The 23,171-nt window shown below is 43.3% G+C and overlaps 1 protein-coding gene across 1 annotated transcript in view; it reads right to left on the reverse strand.

Moving 5' to 3' along the window:
- LOC134528418 (ATP-dependent RNA helicase DDX24) overlaps positions 1–23,171 on the reverse strand; it is a 76,385-nt gene that overhangs the window by 40,097 nt on the left and 13,117 nt on the right. Inside the window, exon 5 of the mRNA XM_063362019.1 lies at positions 5,001–5,037. Coding sequence (XP_063218089.1) covers positions 5,001–5,037 — 37 coding nt within the window. The remainder of the gene's footprint in view (positions 1–5,000; positions 5,038–23,171) is intronic.

The raw sequence follows: 23,171 nt of genomic DNA on the forward strand, positions 1-23,171 counted from the left end.
AGTCGTTATTGTACGAGTCCAAGTTGCCCGCTTGTTTCTATCCTGCAATTTCAAACGCGACATTTTAAACCTCTGTTTTTTTTTTTGGCTGAAATTTTCAAGGAAAAATCGTTTGTGAATGTTGGCTGCTTTGTTTAAAACAAGAAGCAAATTCAATCAATATTATCAACACAAAATCTATCAGTGCCTCTGTCTTAACAAAAGATAAAATATATTGTTATTAATTATTAATTAAGGGTGGATTATTTTCAATTCTCACAAAAATTATGAATTTGAAAGTTTAAATCAATATAAATTTAATAGTGTTATTTAGTAACTTTTCTCATTGATTGTCTTGCATTTATTTGGACTGCACATGCAATTATCCCCCTAAATAACTTTAGTGTCTTCAAATGATGACATCAGAAAAAAATACTTCCCAAAAATAATTTTACAAATATTTTTTTTCTAATGTGGACCATTATCTAATTTAGAATTTGTGTTGCAGCAATATTAATGTTTGGAAATGAAAGCAAAAAACTAGTTTAATAAAAAATGTACAGTGCTCTCTCCTCCGTACGCAAACGCTTGGATCGAGTCGTTAAATCACTGCCTCGACTATCGATATATCGAGAGTTGGCCGGTATCTGCCTGGGCGACTAGTTTATTATTACACTCGCAGTAATAAACGTCAATCTCTTCTGCAGTCACACACTAGTCGTAAAGCAGAATAGAGTATTTATATGGTGCTATAAAGGTATCTGTGGTAAAATATATTACGTTTCTCGAGAAAAAAAAAATATATTTACTGCATTGCCTGAGAATGGACATTTAAAGCATCTGGCTATTAAAGCCATAATACTACTACTAAAACAAAGTGACTCCAGAATATAAAATAAACGTATTATTTTTAACACTCTTATCGAAGTTTATGTTGACTAAATAATAAAATTAGAGTTTTTTAAAAATATCTTTAAACACGTTTTTAAATAATCATACCTCATATTGTTCATAATAGCCTTCTTAGAAATATTATCTTTATTTTACACAAGATAAAATGAAATTAAAAAAATTTCAATTTCATATTTTATTGTATTTTTACAATGATGTGCCTAATTTAAACAACCTTTCGCGCGTGAAACAAACAAACGGGTGAACATTTGAAATTAAGTAACAGGAACCGAATGTATGAGCTAAAGTTAATTCTCGATGTTTCTTAAAAAAAATTGGTTGTCTGTCAAGTTGGTTTACGGACGATAGTTTAACGTGACATAGTCATAACAAAACACTGAAGAAATGATTGCATACTTTTATGAATAAAATTGAATCATTTTTATTGAATTATCACTATTTTGTATGGATACAAAGAAGGAGTGAAATGAAATCTACAATTTAATTGATGAATTTACTTTTATTTGCACTCATTAATTCAAATATGTTTATTACTTTAAAGAACAGATTATTTTAACTATAACTTTTATACATGTTTGCTATTTTAATTCTTCCAATAGGTGTTAATCTGTTTAGGGTAGGACGATTATAGGAAAAGTAGAAAACGAATGGGAGTGTTTCAAGTTTAATGTGTCTCGATAAAGTCAAACCAATGGTTGTTCCAATCGAGTGGAAGAGAGATAGATGCGGCGCAAGCGTACAATGAGCGTAACGGGACACAACGTAACGGGACAATGTGCGTTACTGGACACTTTTTCGTGCGTGCAGCCGGCGTTCATAGATTTATTAGACGTTGTCAAGTCAAAAATAAGCTGAAAAGATAAAGCACACGCGACTTAAGCTCGAGAGTGCTTTCCAAAGCTGGCGTACGCTTTTCAAGTAAATAAAGTATTTAAAATGTACAAATATAAGATTCTGGATAAAGTTTAATTAAACAATGTTCTACAACCACAGAAATAAACTTATCGCTGTCGTAAAATGATTTCCTTGAGATAATTGAATCGGTCTGTTGTGTGTTACAACCAGGCTCAAAGACCCCCCGCCCCCCTTTTTTCCCCCCAACCTCTGCGGATTTTCGCCCTACCCCCTTGTGAATCATACAGATTTGCACCCCTCATTGTACATGTTCTAACACATCACCGCGGGACAATAAAAATGTAAGTAGCCAACGGTGTGGACTACACATTCATCAGGATACGGGGAGACCGCAGTGTACGCTTGTACAGGATACATTAAACTGGTTCACACAGAGGTGTGCAGAACCCATCATTGGGTCCTGTCCACGCTGCGAGGGAAGGGTGAAATGGTCTCGGCCTCCGATTATGGTTCGAAGGGGAAGCCTTCTTTTCACGGACGAGAGAGCCACACCCGAAGTTCCCCGAAGTTCATGCTACCTTTTTTTTCCCCCGTTCTATCTCATTGCATAAACTGGTGTGGCATTAAATTTTGCGGTCGATTAGGATAGATTAGCTACATTATAAATACTTTAAAACATTGTGGATGGTTGGTTATATTAGGGAAGTATAGCTACATTAAAAATACTGTAAAATCGTTTTATGGTTGCTTAGCAAATAACTTTTTAATATGTAGCTATCCAGGGCTTGGAAACCGTTTACATGATTTCACAGTATCTTTAATGTAGCTATACTAACCAAATAAACCGTCCACAATGTTTTAAAGTATTTATAATGTAGCTAACCTAACCTAATCGACCATTAGTATCCTTTTATCAACACCGCCATATTTATTTACAATGAACCAAAAAAAAAACCGAAGATGCACGATCGGGGGTGTGGCTCTCTCGTCTGTGAAAAGAAGGATTCCCTGGGGCGACGGGACCACTGAGGTCAGACTAGCTGCTCCCTTGTCCGAGACTGTGTCCGGACTGATGAAGTCGGACAACGACCCTCGCTACACAGACGTTACGCAATAACAGCCTCGGAGGAAATAGAAATTATTTCGGTGGCTAGTTTCCAGAAAAAAAAGGGGAGGGGTATCTGTAAAGTTGGTATACGGACGATAATTTTACGTGATAACGTCATAAGAAAAACTGCATACTTTTTAATTTTCAAATAATATTTACAGTTTTCTTTGCAAATTTAATTTAAATAATTTGTTTAAATATAATTACGAACAATCAGTTAAAAATCCCCGCCTTAACCTGTTTGTTATTATAGAAGATTTTTTCGCACGGTGGTTGGCCGGTTCTTGCACGCTCGGCTCATAGCGGAACGTGACACTTTTTTCGTGCGTGCAGCCGGCGTTCAACGATTTATAAAACCTCATCACGTCAAAAATATATTCGTATGGCTACAAACGTTTGTTTCTACAGTGCATTTGAAGTAGGTAATAGCAGGAGCGGGCACTGAGTCCCGCGCCGGCCATACGGTTCTTTTCTGTAAACGAATACGGAATTAATTCTTTATGATTACCCAAAGGGAGGACAAGAGCCCCTATCCCCCGCGCTGAGGGACGAACAAGTGCCTTTGAATATATATACTGTATAGAAGTCGTCAGCCCAGGTTAAAATTTCTAATACGGTTTTGATGTAGTTGGTTAATTCACCGCCGCAATCGCCACCATCTCTAGGGCATCGGCTTGTGGTGGTCCCTAGCGGACAAGTCTCGAACTCTTCAAACACCCCTTCCCCCTCCCGTTGAACGACGTTGAGCTGCAGTGAATGATGGATGAGGGGTGCGGGGAATGACAGCGGGCGACAGCGCTGCGCTCTAACGTGTAAATAACAACTAAGACGATACAGGGCGTTACGGCAGCGCACTGCAGCGGTGAAGTTCCCAAGCTGCTCATCATACGCTTCTGAAAGACGTAGAGTAAATCCTATCCATTCGCGACTTCTATACAGTATATATATTCAAAGCAAGTGCTCGGGTTCGCTGGCACGTGGTCGGTGACGTCAGAGCGCCGAGCCGGGCACCTGGTGGATGACTTCCTTTGTCTCCCCGGGACTCCGCGGGGGTGTAGAGGGGGGGGGGGGGCGCTGCTGGTTATGGAAGTCATCACGCAGCCGCGCTCAAGGTTACTGCTGAGAGCAGAGCTGTTGGAACAGCCATCACGCCATTACGGTAACAAAGCATGGTTGCGCACTGCCATTAAAGATCGATAAACGAATAGCGAAGGCTGCGTCGCGGCCCACGAGTCAGAAACCATGGCCAGAGCGCCATATATATTTTTTTTGTTATTTATCGTCATTACTATTATTCAAGGGCTAGTTTGTTAACTTTGACACAATATCTCCCCGCGTGTGTTCCCCTATCACAAAAAAGTTTATACATATGTTTGTTAATAGTTATAAAAATTCACGCAAAAAACCCTTGCGCGACTTTTTACACCCATTATAGTACATTTGGTAAACATCTGTTAAAAATATTAATGACAAAACCAATGCAGGGGGGGGGGGGGGGGGTTGAGGTGTTAAATTTTCAGAAATAGCTCCTAAACGATGGTAATGTCTCAAAAGTGAAAATGAATACGGAAAGAATATACGCAGTTTTATTTACTGGCTAATACGTACACCATTAATCAAACTACAACAATGTATATGTCTGTCCGTCAAACTAACTACACCTTCGTCAGTCTACTTTTTTTGTTCCCCCCCCCCCCCCTTCCCATCTGGAGCTCGGCTCGACAGTTGCTCTTTCTACATGACCACTTCACCGCTTCCCTACTGCTTGAATCTGTGTGTGAATATGCGAGTGACTGGTTTTAATGTAGTAGCACCTATTTTTTTTCTTCAGGTTTTGATACTATTTGCTGTATGTTTAATTACTTTCCTTTTTATGTAAGTCTATGCTTAGTTTTTATTTACTTTAAACTAGTTATGGTTGAATCTTTTGTAATAGTTAATATTTGAACATTAAGTTAAAATTTTAATTTGTTCTCTTAATATTTAGTCAAAATCTGTTTATATAATTCTTAATTTTTAATATTCCACTATTTGATGTAATTGCAGAAAACTGGTTAAGTGTAAGAAAATGCGTACCGCCTTAACTTCACCACCAATAAAGACGACAAATAAATAAATAATAAATACTGCTCGTTTCTTGCTACACAACTCTATCCCGACTCACTGCCTCGCACTTCTCACAGCTCCGTCACGGATGCATTGGTCCTCGATGCTCCGATCTTCGACAGCGAAGCCCGTCTCTCGTCGCCCGCTATCGCTCGCCAAGGGGGCTCGCCCGCCCTCTTCACTGAACTCGCTGTATCGCTCCGAGGATTGGTCGGTGTCTATAACTCGCTCGCCGGAGGTTCAGCGTCGTCCTGCATACCTTCTGAGTCCTGCCAAGAAGTGTCAAGTCATCAGAATTACCCCCGACTCAAACAGCTCGAAGCTGCCAGAACAACGGCGTCCTTGTTACGTCAACTCACGCGACGGGACTTTGGGGATCCTGATGAAACCAAGAGAGAGAGAGAGAGAGAGAGAGAGAGAGAGAGAGAGAGAGAGAGGCGGAGGAGCCGCTGACTTCTTTTGGGAGGGCCGCTAATCGGACTTACGTGTCGTGTAGTGGAGGGACAGGCGCTATCTGCAGGCCTGCCGGCCTCGTCGCTAGCCGCGTCGTAACAGTATAATGATCTCGCGGTAAGGGGGGGGGGGAAGAACATGACGTGCGCGACCGAGATGTAGGTAAGTCAGTGAAATAAAAAAAAAACATCCTACTTTACACGTTTTTTTTTAATAGCCGATCCCGACATGTTTTAAAAACTCAGTCACAGTTTTTCCCGTAACAGACAAAAAAAAAACTCTCTTGTGGCCACGATTTCTCACCAAACAAATAATTATTTTTTTTTTTTTTTTTTTTTTTTCGAAGAAGGAGGGGAGTAGTTTTGCAACGGCAGTTTTGTAGTCTCTTGCGTCTTCCCGATTGGCTCGGAAAACAAACCGTTTTGTCCGAACATGAGCACACGTGCTAACAGCCTCCGAGGACACGGCAACCCCCCCCCCCCCCACCCCCCACAACCGGGGGTGACACGAACGCGGCTGACGGGCCTTGTCCCGTTAATGGCTCCTCACGTCCGCGGGGGTTTTTTACTGCCTTCGCGTTGTACAAGCACAAACCACGCGCGACCTCCGTCCGTGCGGGCGCTAAACCAGGAGTCGGTTACCCGAGGCCGAAGGACAGTTGCAGCCGGGGACAAGCCACTTCGAGTCGTCGCGTCCTTCCGCGAAACTAGACCTCTGGGTCCTGCAGGCTGACATCGTGCCTTCGGACACTCCCCGCATGTCCGACCTCACCTCACATCACTAGGGACTGGAAAAATTCGCGGTTTCAATGACCTTCAGGATTGACTACACAGCCCTCTGTATACTCGGGAAAATAACGCCAGTTCATTGGCTGCTGACTTGTGAGTCGTCTCAACTGGCCTGCTTGTGATTCGATACGTCTTTTGGTTGATGGTTTCTCATTGGCCCAGAGTTGTTATCCAGATGACCAGTGAGCCAATAGTAAGAGCAGCTTAAATGTATATGTAGTTGAAGTTTAGCCTATCTCCGAATGAATACGCGAATTTTTTCCGGTCTCTACACATTACATGTCAGCTGCTGGCTCCAGGTGAAATCAGTGATGGTCAGAGACCGGAAAAAATAATTCGCGAAATCATTTCGCGACAGGCTGAAATACAAACTGTTATACCTCAGTGCTGCCTCTGCCATTGGCTCGCAACTCACACTGGATGACTCTGATGCCAATGAGAAACGCCCCGAACAAGGCTTTATCGAATCACAGGCTGCTACGTTGGGACGTCTCACAAGACAGCAGCCAATGAGTTGGTGACATTTGACCGAGTGTATGTAGAACTATGTAGTTCATCCTGCTAGGTCATTGAACCCGCGAATTTTTCCTGTCCCTAGTGATGGTCCAATCACGTAGGAGGAACCAAAACATTTTAAAATCAGCATGGCGGTTGAAATACAAAGTTTTAAATTTTCGAAAATTCTTTCTTGCGCCAATAATCTTGGTCCTCCACATCTGCCAGACACCATAATACCGCGCGTTCGTTGAATATTACCACGAAATGGCCTTTAAAATATGTGTTTGACGTGACTCAGGCCACGATTAGTCTCAATATCGGCTCGGCGTTCTTTCGGGCCTAAAATGTCTACTGATATACCTACAGAACCAAAACTGTTGCACCAACGACAGCTCGGTAAAAAAAAAGGGGGGGGGGGAGGAATTGATAACATTATTGCATCGGAACGTGTTTTCTTTAGCACACCCTTAAACCCAGACAGGTTGCAGATGATACCGCATACAAGCTCTTTGCTATCGCTTCTGCCCTGCTCGCGTTGTTAACCCTCTATTCGCCGATCGCGGACGTACACAGGCACACAGCTGCGAAAATAGTCTCGAACAGAAAGCTGTCTTCTCGCTTTTACAGACACTTCCGTTGTTCGCACGGCTAAGTGAAACTGTTCCGAAACGCGAGAACAATGGGTGGTATGGCTTCAATTATAATCTCAGGACCATTAAAAATGTTACATCTAACTCCCAACAAATTCACACATTGTGATTCGTCAGCTTTACCTTTATTAATTTTAATATTAAAAGCGTGATATAGAGGCCGGCTTGCACAGTCGTGACTTGAGACGAAGTGGACTATTCTTCCATTTGATTAACCTGCCAAGTTTTTTCTCGGACTTGACTCACCTGACTCTGCAAGCGGCCCAGAGAGTCACAGGTAACACGGAACCTCGTATGATCGCAAGTCAAGATATTCAAGACTACCGCCGTTCACAGCACGTCCAGCAAACCGCCGAGATTGCTTCCACCGAAGGGAACTCCATGTAATTTCGCTTCCGTGTGAATCGTTCAGGTGTGTCCACAGAGACGAAGACGCGCTCAGTAAAAGAGTGCATGTCGACCTTATAGTCAGTACTAAAAAAAAGTAGTCATCCCCACTATAAAGTCACTCAGTACTTCCAAGAAACAACTCTGTGCCTCATGGCTAGATACCTGCAAAATTCGTGATTTCAATGAACTATAGGATAGACTTCATAATATTCTATGCACTCGGGAAAATTACGCCTTCTGATTGGCTACTGACGTATAAGTCCTGTTAACTGGGATGTTCCGTGATTCGATACTTCTATCGATGAAGGTTTTTCATTGGCTCAGAGTCCTTCAGGTAAACCGTGGCCCAATCACTGAAACAGCAAAAGGTGCAAACGTATTTGGATTCTAGCCTATCGCAAAATGAATCCGCGAATTTTGCAGGTGTCTACTCATGGCTTATATGTGTTAGTGAAGCGACATAGTAAGTGCAACATTCGTTATAAACAGGCACGCAGTTTTTTCTGTCTGAAGTAACTAGGGAGCTTTGAGTGGCTACCCTAAACCTTTAGAGGCGTTGAAATAAAGATTCAAAGGATATATATTTCCCTATGGTCCAATCGAGATTTTATTTTATTTTTATTATTGAAAATTATTCTGAAAATCACCCATTCAGAAATTTTCTGTCTCAAAAAACTTATAAGCCACGCTTGTTGCTATTTGCGTCTGCACATCATTTGGTGACCAAAAATATTACGAACTGTAGCTCCAAGAAGCACGTTACGTTAGACGTCCGAAGGTCAAGCCCCAGCTGTTCCGACTTTCACGGACCCAGCGACGTAAATCATCACAGGCAGGACACGGCCTTAAGTTTCTGCCCGAGCGGTCATCTGGTTCGCGTACCCGCGACACCGCTCTTGCGCGACCTTGCGCAGCAATAGAGCACTTTCGATGGGAACTGCTGTGCGGAACTGGAACTGAGTCACCGCCAGGGCAGCAGTGACAGTGGCTGCTCCGGATTCCTAGCGGGTGGAAGTGAAAGAAAGTCTGTCATCCACCTTAGGAGCGAAACAGGAAACTGGGCGACTGTCCTAATAGTAAACTGTGACTTCAACTCTGAACACCAATATGGCACGGAACTTCCCCAGAACAACACACAGAACAAACTGTACTCTACTTACTACAGCAGTACCTACAGAAGATTATGCACTGACCACGTAATGTTGAAGTGTGCCGGGTTCGGTCCCGACCCAGCAAACCTCCAACTGTGCGTTGTAGCAACGCAGATACAAAAAAGAATTATAAAAAATAAATACAAAAAGGCTCTGTCCTGAAATAGAGACCAGAGAATGTGAGGTGTGTGTGAAAATGTCAGTTAAAAAAAACACTAATGGCAGAGTAAACTAACAGAACAAATTAGTAACAAATTAACAGAGTAAATGAACAGACTCAGAAATTAAACAAAGTACAGAACCGAAATGAGAAGATGGCCGGGCTCTCAGGGGCTTAAATATATGAGCCTAGAGCGCACTGCGCATGCGCGAGAACCCTGGAGGGAGATCAAAGGCGAGCAAGGGGGAAGGGATGACGACACAAGCAAAACAAGTTGGGGGGAGAGAGGGGAGGAAGGCGATAGCCACGCCGAGACATCTTCAGATGATGACGGTGAATTCACTTCAATGTGCCCCCATTCCGCTATATCTTGGGCGTTCTACCAATTACACCCACTCTTTGTAGAGCTCTTGAATTTTCCAGCATCTCTAACCATTCGCAACACGGACACTCCAAAAATCCTTGATCAATTTATTCCTTTTTAAACTCCATCGCTGGAGGTGGTTCTTGGCACTTCTTGACCATAGAGAAGGGTGAGTAAATCAATGCCATTGTCATTTTTATAGAGTGCTTGATACTATGATTTGACTGGTACCAAAGTACATCCTTGATGTATTTATAACACTCTGGTTCATCTCCTGCCTCAGGACATTTTGATAGTTAATGCATGCTCCAAGGTTATTTAAACTATTCACCTGTGGGATATTCCACCTTCCAACTTGCAAAGGTCCTTACTGACCCTGTCTTCCTAAGAGCTACATCTTCACTTAACTTATTATTCTCACTGAAATAGAGATCAACGTTTAAGCACTAGCAGCTAGTTCAGTTGCACTTCCTACCACTTTTTCTTCTGTCTCTGCCAATACTGCTGTATCATCTGCATAAACCGGCAGCTTATCAACTTTTTTTGGAACACTGCATTCTCCCAAGATGTCAAACATACTCTGACGATGAATACTGTCATACTGTTTGGAGAAGTCGAAGAATGTGGATATACTGGATTGTTAAACTCCCAGCAATTATTCCATATTTGTCCAATTGAAAATATTTGGTCGTTAAAACTGGCCAGGTATTCACTGAGACCTCTACAATCGATATGAGTCTGTCCTGAGTGACGTCGGATAGAATTTTGCATTAAAAGGGAAATACTTCTGTAGTTGTTACATAACTATTTTACGATTCTATTTATACTAGCGAACCGCCCCGACTTCGCACGGGTGCAGTGCTGATACTAAATATACTATAGGAGGTCTTTATATACAAAGTTCACAGCTTTTTTGTCATTAGACAAAACAAACATGTTTTCTTTCTATGTGTTTATTTACGTCACATTAGAAACCTCTACAATTATCAGTATTTCTCTACTATATTATGCATGTATTCCTCTTGAATCTATTAAACAAAGCCACATCAAAATCCGTTGCGTAGGTTTAAAGATCTAAGCATACATAGGGACAGACAGACAGCGGGAAGCGACTTTGTTTTATACTATGTCGTGATAGTGATGATGGTGTTATAGTGTCTCTTTCCCATTCTCTTAGTGCCAAATCATTGTGAGGGATCTGTATAGTTCTTAATGCAGTTTATTACCCCTCGCTTTGATCAAATCTGCCAGGATTTTACTGGGTCACAGGTCTTTTTATGGCCTCCCTTATGTTCACTTTCAACAAATTAATTTTTTTATACCTATTCTGCATTGAATTGGGGAATACATCTTCCGAATCCTCGTTTTCAGCAGGTTTCCATAGTACTCTCACCATTTGTTAAGAATCTATACTTCGTCAACTGTCTCTAGCCTTTGATACAGGTATTCTACTATTTTCATTTGTTTTCTTTATAATTTATCCACTGCTCTCTCATATTATTTCTAGCACTTACAGTTTACTCACATGTTTCAATAACTATAAAATCTCCTACTAAGCCGAGCATATAATGTTTTAAAGCAATACTGTCATAACCTTACCATGCAAAAGACAAGAAATAAAAAAATAACTTAATAAAACTTATAACTCTAACAATGAAAAAAAAAAACGTTTTGTCGAAAACTATTTTATTAAATAGACCTATTTAATATCCAAATTATATTTTGATGTACTACCAAAAGTGTACAGTAATTTGGTAAGGTCGTGGTTTAATCAGCTGCCTGTATTGAGGGATAGTTTTCTGACAGACTACAAAAGTTGGCAAAAGTTGGCGCTGTTACTTCAAAAATACCCTCCCCATTTCCTTTCCCTTCAGGATATTGGCCGAAGACTGTTGTCAAACTGTTGGCCAGGTCCTAAAGCGAAAACATTTAAAGGGCTTTAATCCGGCAATCTACGGTTCGGCACACTCTGCAATCCAGCAACAATCGAGTCGCTCACGTCCAGATATTTCGGGTGTGTGTTTACCTTGGCCACCAGTCGCACTATTGTGCTACCGACACGTGTTTAGTTGGCTCAGAGTTTATCGTTGGTGTCGGTCTCCATTTCAGTACAGTGTTTACTGTTTCTAGCGGGTTACATTTTCCACAATTCACTGGTAAATTTCCGTGTTGATTTTTTATGAATAAGACCAAAGCTCATCAATTACAACTTGTTTTATATACCATTGTATTATACAAAATTAATTCTAAGCTTTTAAGGAAATAGAAGTACGTGTCACAATCTGGCCGTCTGCTGACGGAAAGAGCTTGCTTATGAATTTTCAGTAGAATAAGTCAACAGTAAACAGCAAAATATTGAATTTCAATATGATCAATCACAATTTTCCATTTCCCAGAAGGAATAACAGTACAAACCAAAACTTGACATACACTCGTTTTTTTCCTGGAAAAATTTAAATTTTGTTTGGTATGCCCGGTAAAACTATATTGACTTTTGATAGTTCGGCATGCCGGATTAAATATATTTCTCTGTGCTATGATTAGAGATAATAATACGATAATTAATTGTAATTTTATGCTAATTTCATTTTTAAAACAGGGGATTGAAGTGTTATTCATTTTTAATTATAATAAAAACGGTTTTTTTTCTCCATAAAGATAGCATATTATTGAAAACACATGACACACAAATGTTTCATGATGCTTATTCCACCAAAAACAGTGTTATTTTGATTGATAGATGATGAACTCGTAACAATGATAAAAAAATAGCAAAATATTTTTTTCCCCCACTCTACTTAGAACGTACATTTTTTTTGGTAATAATTTCATGCTGAAAACATTACATTTATTTAATTTAATATATTAAATATTATGTTTTTGTAATTTTAGTTAAGGTTTTTTTTTTAAATTTCACTGGTAACTACTCCCTGATGATGGCGACTGCAATGTCGACCGAAACGTCGATGAATTATTCGCCTGGGACACGGCTACAACCCAGAGAAGCCAAGCTACTTCAGACAATGGCCGTGAAATCCTGCGAACATTATTTCACGGAAGTAGTTGCATGGTGTTTTACTTACATCTCCGTGTTGCATGGTGTCTTACTTACATCTCCGTGTTACATGGTGTGTTGACGCACATGTCAGTGTTATTATCTTTGAAAGATTTGTGCAATGGGAGCATGCATGACTTGATGTAAGCTTTCGGGAATTCGCCATTGCTAAAGCACATGCGTGTCTGTAGAAGAAAACTAAAACATACCCAAAAGACAAAAAAAAAGTATGTTTTAGTTTTCTTCTGCAGACATACATGTGCTTGGCAATGGCGTATGTCTAGGGACACCTGTATTTCGCGATTTAATTTCACGTCACGGTATTTCACAAAACACTGTAGCTTTTTCTAAGTAAGAGTCAAGGCAAATTGTGAGGGTGCAGCAGTAGGTACGGTGACCACATTCTCACTGGCCCCGTCAAGAGCGGGACGACACCTCTCGCCGACCTCAGCCGACAACCGCGGGAGGAAAGCTACAGCTATTTTTGTGAAATACCTTTGACACGAAATGTATTCGCGAAATACACAGGTGTCCCTACGTGTGTCCAGAGAAGCCCGCGTCAAGTGGCGTCAGCGTCGCACGACGTGCGCACGACTCACCCTGGTAGCAGTCGGGGATGACGAGCGCCGGTCCCACGGCGACCACCTCCTTGGCACCAGCCACGCTGCGGGCCTGCACCTTGGTGCTGGAGTAGTGGCGGTACAGCAGCAGAGGCCCGGCTAGCGGGCCCGCACCCCCGGTCAGCTCCGACACCACGCGCACCACGCGGGGCAGCGAGTACTTGTCGAGGAACTGGCGCGGCGTCAGCTTCTCCGACACCTGCGGCACGAGGCGCCGCTCCGCACTCTCCGTGGCTCACGAGGCCTGACGCACCACAACGCCGAAATACCACAACGCCGAACGTACAATAACGCCGAAATGCCAAATTGACTACATACAACGCCGACAGCTAGAAAACTGCTGTGTACCACAACGCCGAAATACATTAACCCCGAAAATTTGTCATTGCAGGACTGCCACAAAGGTTAGGTTAGGTAAGATTAGCACAAAAATTCATTCAGTTGTTTTTTTAATTTTGCTCCTGTGCCACCACACCCCTCCCCCCTTCCCGCAGCAACATTTTTCGGCGTTTACTGTATTTCGGCGTTGTGGTGCACAGCAGTTTTCTAGCTGTTGTCGTTGCGGTCGATTTGGCATTCGTGCGTTACGGTATATCGGCGTTATTGTACGTTCGGATGTTGTGGTATTTCGGCGTTGTGGTAACGAAACGGCCTGAAGTGGTACTTCGACTGCAATTTCCCCTCTTTTCTTCCTCCGCTGATAACATGCCTTTGCTCATTACTAGAGACCTGTGAAATTCGCGGATTCATTTCGCGATAGGATAGAAGTCCAAATAATTTTGACATTTTTTTTTTTGCTTCAGTGATTGGGCCACAGTTTATCTGAAGGACTCTGGGCCAATGAAAAATCTTTAACGGAAGAATTATTAGCGAATCACGATCATTCCAGTCAACAGGTGTTACGAGTCGGTAACCAATCAGCAGATGTAATTTGCAAGAGTGCGTAGAGGATCACGGAGTCTATCCTTTAGGCATTTGATATCGCGAATTTTACAGGTCTCTACTCATTATCAAGGTTGGATGTTACACATCTCTGACGAGCACTGAACGACATGCTCACTTTTTTTTTAATGCATGAGTTAACCATATACCCGGACGAAAACTACAACTCTACTGCTAACATAATTAATTGAAAACCTTAAAAATTCAAGCCATACTCGCAGGTCACATTCGAAGTTATGCCCACGGTAGCATTTGCAGGATAAAAAAAAATATATATTTATAATGTGGGACTTGAAATATTGTGCATGAAGTATTGGGGAGGGCTGGCCCTACAAAATTATTTGCCCCCGGGCTCTTGGCTGACAGTGACATGTATGTGGAGTGAAACCTGCACGCTACTCTCCAGTACAGTGTAGACATGGGCCAGAAGTCCACAACGTATATACTAGTTGTACGTCATACGTACCCTGGGACCACACATCGCAGTCTCCAGTAGTTTAAAGTAACAAGGGCATCATCTATCTTTAGTGAAAAACTGGCTCACATCCATGTAGCAAATAATAAATTGACTGCCGTCTAAACCATAATATCTCGTGCCCCAAAGAATTGTGTGTTTTCGGGATATTTTCACTAAAACCATCTGTAATGAGGGATATCACAAACTTGTGAGACGTCTGTCTTTTAGCTGAGAGATTTCCCAATCCCATTTTTACCGAAAAGGAATTATTTCACTCAACTTATTACATTTTCATTATTGGCTCAAGATTTGCTAATAAATTAATGAAGAACCTGACTTCAATCCACCACGAGGCTAATCTTCATCTATATGTATCACTTTTTCAACAAATGTGATTGGTTGATCATTGATTACGCCACGATATAGCAAACCCAAAGTGAAGGGCAAAAAATTTGTCAATCAAATATATGGATTTCACGGCGTCAATTGAAGTCTTAAGCAACTATTGAAAAGTTAAAAAGTTCATGATTGTTGTGTATTGCAATGGTGGTATGTAATTAGATAAGAAGCTTCAAAAGTGATAACCATAATTTGGGTTTTCTTCTTCTGGCGACCCACTATGACTGTCACTGGGAAATATTGGTATGCAGAGCAGTGATACAGTGGTATGCTAGTGTGGCTATAGCGGAGAGTTATGTTCTTATGAGTATGTAAAACACTTAAGTCTAGCCTAATGGTGAAGGGAAACCTAAAAGTCTATGTTGTGTGTTGGATAGCAACACCTTGTCCTTTCTATCCAGGCTAAATGTAGTTGTTTGCTGTACCTAGGCCGACATGTGGATAACGGGTGCTGTGGCATTTATACGAGCATGGTAGGATGATGAGTTCATAGGTGCGTATAAAATAATGGAGTCCAGCTCCGTGATGAAATGCAAAGTCTGCAGCCGCACCTTGTCCTTCCTCTGCAGACTGAGAGTGGCTGTTTGCTGTACCTAGGCCGACATGAAGATAACGGGTGCTGTGGCATGTATACGAGCATGATAGGATAATGGGTTCATAGATGCGTATAAAAGAATGGAGTCCAGCTGATGAAATTATGAAGTGCAAAGTGTGCAGCCGCACCTTGTCCTTCCTCTGCAGGCTAAGAGTGGCTGCTTGCTGTACCTGGGCCGACATGAAGATAACGGGGGCTGTGGCATGTACACAAGTATTGTAGGATTATGGGTTCATGGGTGCGTATAAAAGAATGGAGTCCAGCTGATGAAGTGATGAAGTGCAGAGTGTGCAGCCGCACCTTGTCCTTCCTCTGCAGGCTGAGAGTGGCTGCTTGCTGTACCTGGGCCGACATGAAGATAACGGGGGCTGTGGCATGTACACAAGTATGGTAGGATTATGGGTTCATGGGTGCGTATAAAAGAATGGAGTCCAGCTGATGAAGTGATGAAGTGCAGAGTGTGCAGCCGCACCTTGTCCTTCCTCTGCAGGCTGAGAGTGGCTGCTTGCTGTACCTAGGCCGACATGACGATAACGGGTGCTGTGGTATGCACACGAGTATGGTAGCATGATGGGTTCATGGGTGCGTCCAGCTGATGAAATGATGAAGTGCAAAGTGTGCAGCCGCACCTTGTCCTTCCTCTGCAGGTCGAGGCTGGCGGAGTGGCGCACGGCGATGGGGCGCGCGGCGCGCGGGTGCTGCGGCATGTAGGTGGGCATGGTGGAGTGCTGGCGGCCCGCGACCCCCGACGACGACGCCGAGCACGTGGACGACGACGAGGAGGGGTTGTTGTTGTTGCTGGAGCGCGACGCCAGCGCCTCCTCCGGGGGGCAGACCGCCACCAGCCCCGGCGCCGCCCCCGGCGCCCGGGCCCTCAGGGACTCCCTCATGGCCGCCCTCCGTCGAGCATCGGTGCCGCCGGGGCTGTCTCTATCACCGTGGCTCCCGGTGGACTGTCGTGCCCTCTCAGGCACACCTCGCACCTGCAACAAGGCACAAGCAACTCACTACGGGTACAAAACTGTGTTAGCTCATGGGACTCCAGTACAATTCTCGGCCGGATAGTTGGAATTTTTTGGATTTCCTTCCCCGGATCAAAAGCTGGTTAATGTGTTGTTCTTTCATCCCCCATCACACGAAACCATTATGAAATTAATTTTATAACTCTTTAAAATAATTGTCGCTTGTGCCAGCGTGTCGTTGATGGTGGTCTGGAACCTGTCTTCGATCAGAACAATGAGTAGTCTGACCAATACACCACTGTCGCTCATAAAACTGATAAGATAGTTATTTTTTTTAGTTCCTCTGTATGATGATCCTGGATGTGTCACACAGAAAACAAATTTATGGATGCAAACAGACCGAGCAAACATATGTGGGTTAAGTTTTAAAACCCTTGAGAGCCAACTGTGCGTAAAAGGTTGTATTTGGGATTCATGCGAAAGCACAATTTTATAGAGTTTTTATTTGGTATGCAAGCTACAAAAAAACTCACAAACGGCTTGATGTTAATTATTAATCACCATGTTGAGGGGATGTTGAGAGGTAAATATTTAGGAACTGTGGCCACAATCAGGCTGCACTGGAAAGAGGTAGTAAAACTAATTCGGAGATGGGCGAACGAATACAAAACCCATAATTTCCTACGTTTAAGGCGTGGTTGCCAAACTTCCATGCATGTAGAGAATAGAGACGACAGTACCTCCAAAGTTCCAGCAAGATACAAAACCTCTGTGTTGCATTGCTATTTGGGCTATTGCAAGCATTTTTGTCTGTCGCTGATAGTTCGAATGCGGGAAGCCTAAGATGTACATCAAGTTCTGTCCCTGCCGGAACACGCCCGAATATTCACCTTCGGCCAACCTCAGGTTTATTTATATATATTTATATTTCTCTGTTTATTTTAATGTAGCTATACTAACCTAACTGACCGTCCATAGTGTTTTAAATTGTTTTTATGTAGCTAAACTAACCGACCACTTTTAATATTTGAGTTAATTTTTCCTGCACAAAAATAAAACAAATCCCGAGGTTGGCCGAAGGTGAATATTCGGGCGTGTTCGGGCAGGGACAGAACTTGATGTACATCTTAGGCTTCTCTTCGAATGCAAAACAATGTGTACAGTCGGTTGGTCGTGAACTCTTCAAGCACGAAGCATGGACTGCAGGGAGACTGCGCACAATGAACGCACAATACGCGAGGTACATGATCCTCGCATCGCGGGTGTGGCGAGCTTGTCTTCAGGCGACCCAAGTCATCTTGCTCGCGGACAAGCCAACAGCTTCTGGGAGGAAGTGGGGGGCCCGCTCTAGCAGCCAGGAAGGCCCGGAGGAGAAACCCCGCAAGAAAGCGAGCGGAGAGAAGTGTGTTCGCACTTGCAAATGCGGTGAGTTACGGACAAGACACCCGGCGCTGGTGGGTGGCCACGAAGTGGCTCGGACTTGTCAACTGATTCTCCGGGTCTTACCCCCACCGGCCAGCGGATCGCCCCGCGAATGGCAAGCTGCGCGATTCTTAAGGAAACCTGAACCGTTTTCGCTTTTCATTGCTCTCCCCTCCCTCCCCCCTCACTCCTCACCTTCGACAACGCGCCCGTCGTTCCACCCACTGTCCATTGTGATCTTATCCGTTATTTATGAGCTGTGTAAGCCGCCCACTTAACCTGACATCATTACCGTTCTGTAAAGCACAGAAGCATGCAGGCGGCAAGGACCACGCCAGCATGTGTACCAAGTAATCGGTCGCCTCTACGTGCTCGGTCTTAACTTTCCGTCACATCGCTAGCAGCAATTTCACTTTCAGCGATGACCCACAAACTCCACTGTCGGGACGTGTGCGGCAGCGATCTACTCACGAATCCTCCACACGTTCCACGGGCGTCCATAAAGTTGTTTGTAAACGACAGAGCACATCTCAGTTTATATTAGACACTTATATTAAAGGATTTAATCAAATGTTCAGGCGCGAAATGTCTAGAACAGTGGTTTACACACTTTTTTCAGCTGGAGACCCACCTTTCCTTATAGGAATACCTCCACGGTCTATCGGTCCATGGTGGAGTAAAAAACCTTATTTTTATCGTATCCCTTCCTTATGCATATATGATTTACCATCAAATATTGCGCATATTTGCTTTTTTTTAAAGATACCGATACTGATAAACAATTTGTGTTCTGAATTCAAAATGGCTAAGCACACTGTAGCAAAACAGTTATTTATTTAACAATAGATATGTGTTTGCACACAATTTCGATTTTTGTTATCTTTTCTGATGGTTTATTCGATGGTTTCTGATAGTTATGGATCAAGTAGCGAACCCACCTGTAACCCTTCCGCGACCCACTATTTGGGAAACCGCTGTCTCTAGAATGTGGAGGTTTCCGGACTGATGCGCAATGTGTAGATACCGGAACAATTCGCGAATTCATTTCGCGATAGGCTAAAAATACAAATAGTTTTACCTCAGTGCTGCCTCTGCTATTTGGCTCACAACTCACCTGGATTACTCTGAACCAATGAGAAACACCCAACCAATCGAATCACAGGCTGCTACGTTGGGACGTCTCACAAGACAGCAGCCAATGAGTGGGTGGCATTTGAGCCGAGTGTACGTAGAACTATGGAGTTCATCCTGGAGGTCATTGAACCCGCGAATTTTTTCCGGTCCTTAGCAAGGTGTTGGGCTTGGTGGTTGGATTGATTCCCTGCCCGGTGGGGAGCGGTGGGTGTTCCTAGCCTCTGGGAGACTCGGTTCCTGAGGGTTGTCGACTCTCCAAGGCCGCCGCCCCCGTCGGCGCGGCCAGGCGGGACGACCAGGGGAGCCTCCAAGGACCTCGCCCTCATTCGCGCCCTCCTGCGCCCACGGGCCCCGCCCTCGATCGCGGCTCGCTCGAGCGTGGTGGCTGCCCTGGGCGAGCGATGGCAGGGCCGACTGCAGGGCGTGGGGCATCTCCATCAGCGCTACTGCTTCAATTACCCGGCGACCAACTAATGGAGGGCGTTGTCCCATTCAAGTGCCTCCCCGCTGATCTGCACCTTTTCGGAATCAACCTCCGGAACGAGATCCCCGCCTGCTACAATTTGTAATCTCCTTGATCTTTGAGGCAAATCAGGCCTTCCCGTTTTGGTTTTTTTTTTATCTTTTATTTTGCCATAATTATATTTTTTTTTTTACTATTTGCCCCAACCTTTTTTTTTTTTGCACGTCGAGGCATCATAAATCCATATCTCCCAGGCCTTCTGTACCTTGTTGCAAACTCGTATTTACCAACAGTCTGTAAGCGCCTCGAGGGAAAATTAAAAAAAAAAAACGTATTTTTTCACGCGGACAGCTACAGCTCTCGTGATCATCACACCTCAACATCGCAACATTGAGTAGTTTTCAAATAGCGTTGTTTAAGGCCCCCGCCTACCCGAGAACACACACACACACGCGATGCGCAGAGCTTCAGAAAAAACGATGCCGTTTGAAAACTGTTCAACATATCCCAGTGGCGTCTGTTTACGAAAAGCATTTAAAAAGTCCGCTGAGGGCCGAAAACTACTTTAATTTTCGGATTAGGTTTTTAAACGGTATGTTTAGAAAAGTTAAAATGTACAAAAAGCGTAAAAAGAGTAATTTTTGGGCGTAAAACAACCGGTATAGGTAGAGACTGGAAAAATTCGCGCTTTCGATGACCTCTAGGTTAGACTCCACAATCCCTTACACACTCAGGCAAATGCCAGCTGCTCATTGGCTATTGACTCTTAACACCTGTCAACTGGGACGCTTGCGATTCGATACTTTTTTGGTTGAAGGTTTTCCATTGGCTCAAAGTCCTTCAGATAAACTGTGAGTCAATCACAGAAGCAATATAAAGATACAGTTGTTTGGATTCTAGCACACCGTGAAATGAATCCGCTAATTTTTCCGGTCTCTAGGTATAGGTTCTTGAAAGAACTTAAGGGACTCGCAGCACACCTTTTATCTTCATTTCTCCGCCATGTAATGTTACGGTCACCATTTAAATTTCATAGTTGTCCCGCGCACGACGGGAGGACAGAGTCGACACCAGCGACAGACGCACTCGCCGACACAGATACGCCCCTGACTGGGCGGACCCCTTAAGCTCCGGACACCCCTGAGGGGGGAGACAACTAGTCCTATTCTTTACAGGCGTTTATTCTAACTTTTCTCCTATTCATACAAACCACGAGGGGTGTGCAAGAAGGAATTTTCTTTTCCAAGTTCTTCTTTCCGTATAATATTATTAAAAAAATACTTTCTTTTAAAATTCTTTTAATTTTGGCTTGAAGGCGTCATTCCATTACATATATATTATTAATTTTTATATATAGATTGTATGAGTATATATAAAAATTAAATTTAAATTTCCGTTAATCAAATTAGTTTTAGTGCCGGTGCACATATAACATATTTGTACTTATTCCGGTGGTTCGATCACCTCGCATAGGAAGAACCGCCGAGAAAGCCGTGCGACATATACCGCACTGTCTCCTCTGAAGGGTTACGGTACGTCCCGCCAGGCGCGCTCGGGACAGACAGCATGGTTGTGTTGGCGCGGCGAGTGCGCTGTTTGTCGACGCCACCGGAGCGCGCCGCCGCCGCTGGGGCGTGACAAACGAGGCTGATGGGGGAAACTCGTTACTCGGCGCGGGCGCCCGGCTCTTCCTGGTGAGATAACGGGAGTGGTCGCCCCCCCCCCCCAACCCCCCCCCCCCCCCGCTGGTGCCCTACGCCGCTGATAGCCCGCCCCTGCACACAGCTGTCGCCGCGCGCCCGTTGTCGTAACTCGGTCAGGCCGCCTCGCTGCGGAGACCACCGGCCCCAGCGCATGGCCTCCACATTCGATCACGGGCCTTGGACCCAGGATCAGAGACAACACCCCCCCCCCCCCCCCACAATTTTACAGTCACGTGCTACATTATAAATGCATGGTTATTTCTTATCTACAATCTTTTCAGAATGTTATTTAACCTGACAATACAGCTACTATTTTATAAGTCCAAACTAAGATTTATTGATAAAATTATTTTAACTTATAAATAACCACAGCGAGTACGTATATTTATTTCACGCACTGAGATGAAAATAAACAGTGCTAGCCCCGGCCCCCCCCCATGCTCCATGGTCTTAGCCCGGGTTCACAATAAAAAAAAAAAAAACACGTGAGCGAGCGCACAGCAGGCCAGCGCACGACTTGTGCGAAATCGGTTCAAGATTGAAATCTTACTGTTAATTAATTTCAGCCAATGAAATTTCTAGATGTATCCGACAAGTGTAGCACAATGTTTTAAAAAAATACTGTAACACATTATAAATAAGTTTGGTGTATTTGGGATGCGTATTTGTTATAAATTCGTATTATGAAAACAAAATAATATTATTCCCCTACGGTGCTGTCATCTACGGTGACGGACGCGAACCGAACGAATCGCGCTATCTATCCGCTTCCGCGGCAACCAGGCACTCGTTAATACATATTTTCCTTTGTTTATCGCGAGGGGCGTTATTATTAATGAATTATAAATAAAATTTCGTGCCCGGGGCCACAATTCCATATAATTTTGAGCACTGGAAGACATAAAAACGTAAAATATTCTCGACGAATTTTAATCTCGGCCCCAGCGCACCACGAGCGTCTGGGTTGGAGATTAAAGTCAAAATTCTTTCTTAATCTTACTACTACTTTTTTATCAACTGCAAGGGCATTTTTTTTCACTCCTTCTTTGTATCCATACAAAATAGTGATAATTCAATAAAAATGATTCAATTTTATTTATAAAAGTATGCAATCATTTCATCAATGTTTTGTTATGACGTTCTCACGTTAAACTATCGTCCGTAAATCGACTTTACAGACAACAATTTTTTTTATTTACAATTTTTGCTTGTGACTTATAAGTAATAGAATTAATTTATCTTTAAAAATCTGAATACAGAATCAAACGCAGTTTGTTCGAAGATTCAGTTTTATGGATGCACGAAGAAGACTTCGACATTTGAGGAAATTGGTAACTGTGTGGCCACCTGGTAAGGGCCCAAATACGTCAAGGATTCCAACTGAGAAAAATTTAATATATATTTTTTTTATGTTTCCACCGAAACATTTATTTTTAAAAAACAACGCAGAATCAGCCCTGCACGAATAAATGGTTAATTTGGCGCAAAGACGTAAGCCTGTTTTGCTGGCGTGGTTGCTTTAAAAGTGGTCCTAAATCCTTCCCCCCCTCCACAACTCATACACAAGATCAGCCAGAACTGTTAGTTCGGACTAGGGACAGGAAAAAATCGCGGGTTCAATGACCTACAGGATTAACTCCATAGTTCTACGTACACTCGGTCAAATGTCACCAACTCATTGGCTGCTGTCTTGTGAGACGTCCCAACGTAGCAGCCTGTGATTCGACAAAGCTTTGGTCGGGGCGTTTCTCATTGGCCCAGAGTCATCCAGGTGAGTTGTGAGCCAACAGCAGAGGCAGCACTGAGGTATAACTATTTGTATTTTAGCCTGTCGCGAAATGAATTCACGAATTTTTCCGGTCTCCAGTTCGGACTTACCAGTCGGAACTGAACAGTCGAAACTGCCCTGTGTGAGCAAGGACGGTGGACTGATCAGTTGGAACTGATGGACCAACAAACCGATGGCTTCTTGTCAAATCGCACTGTGGGCCCGAAAAGCCCTCAG

This window comes from Bacillus rossius, chromosome 1 (assembly GCF_032445375.1).
Source record: "Bacillus rossius redtenbacheri isolate Brsri chromosome 1, Brsri_v3, whole genome shotgun sequence".
Taxonomy (NCBI): domain Eukaryota; kingdom Metazoa; phylum Arthropoda; class Insecta; order Phasmatodea; family Bacillidae; genus Bacillus; species Bacillus rossius.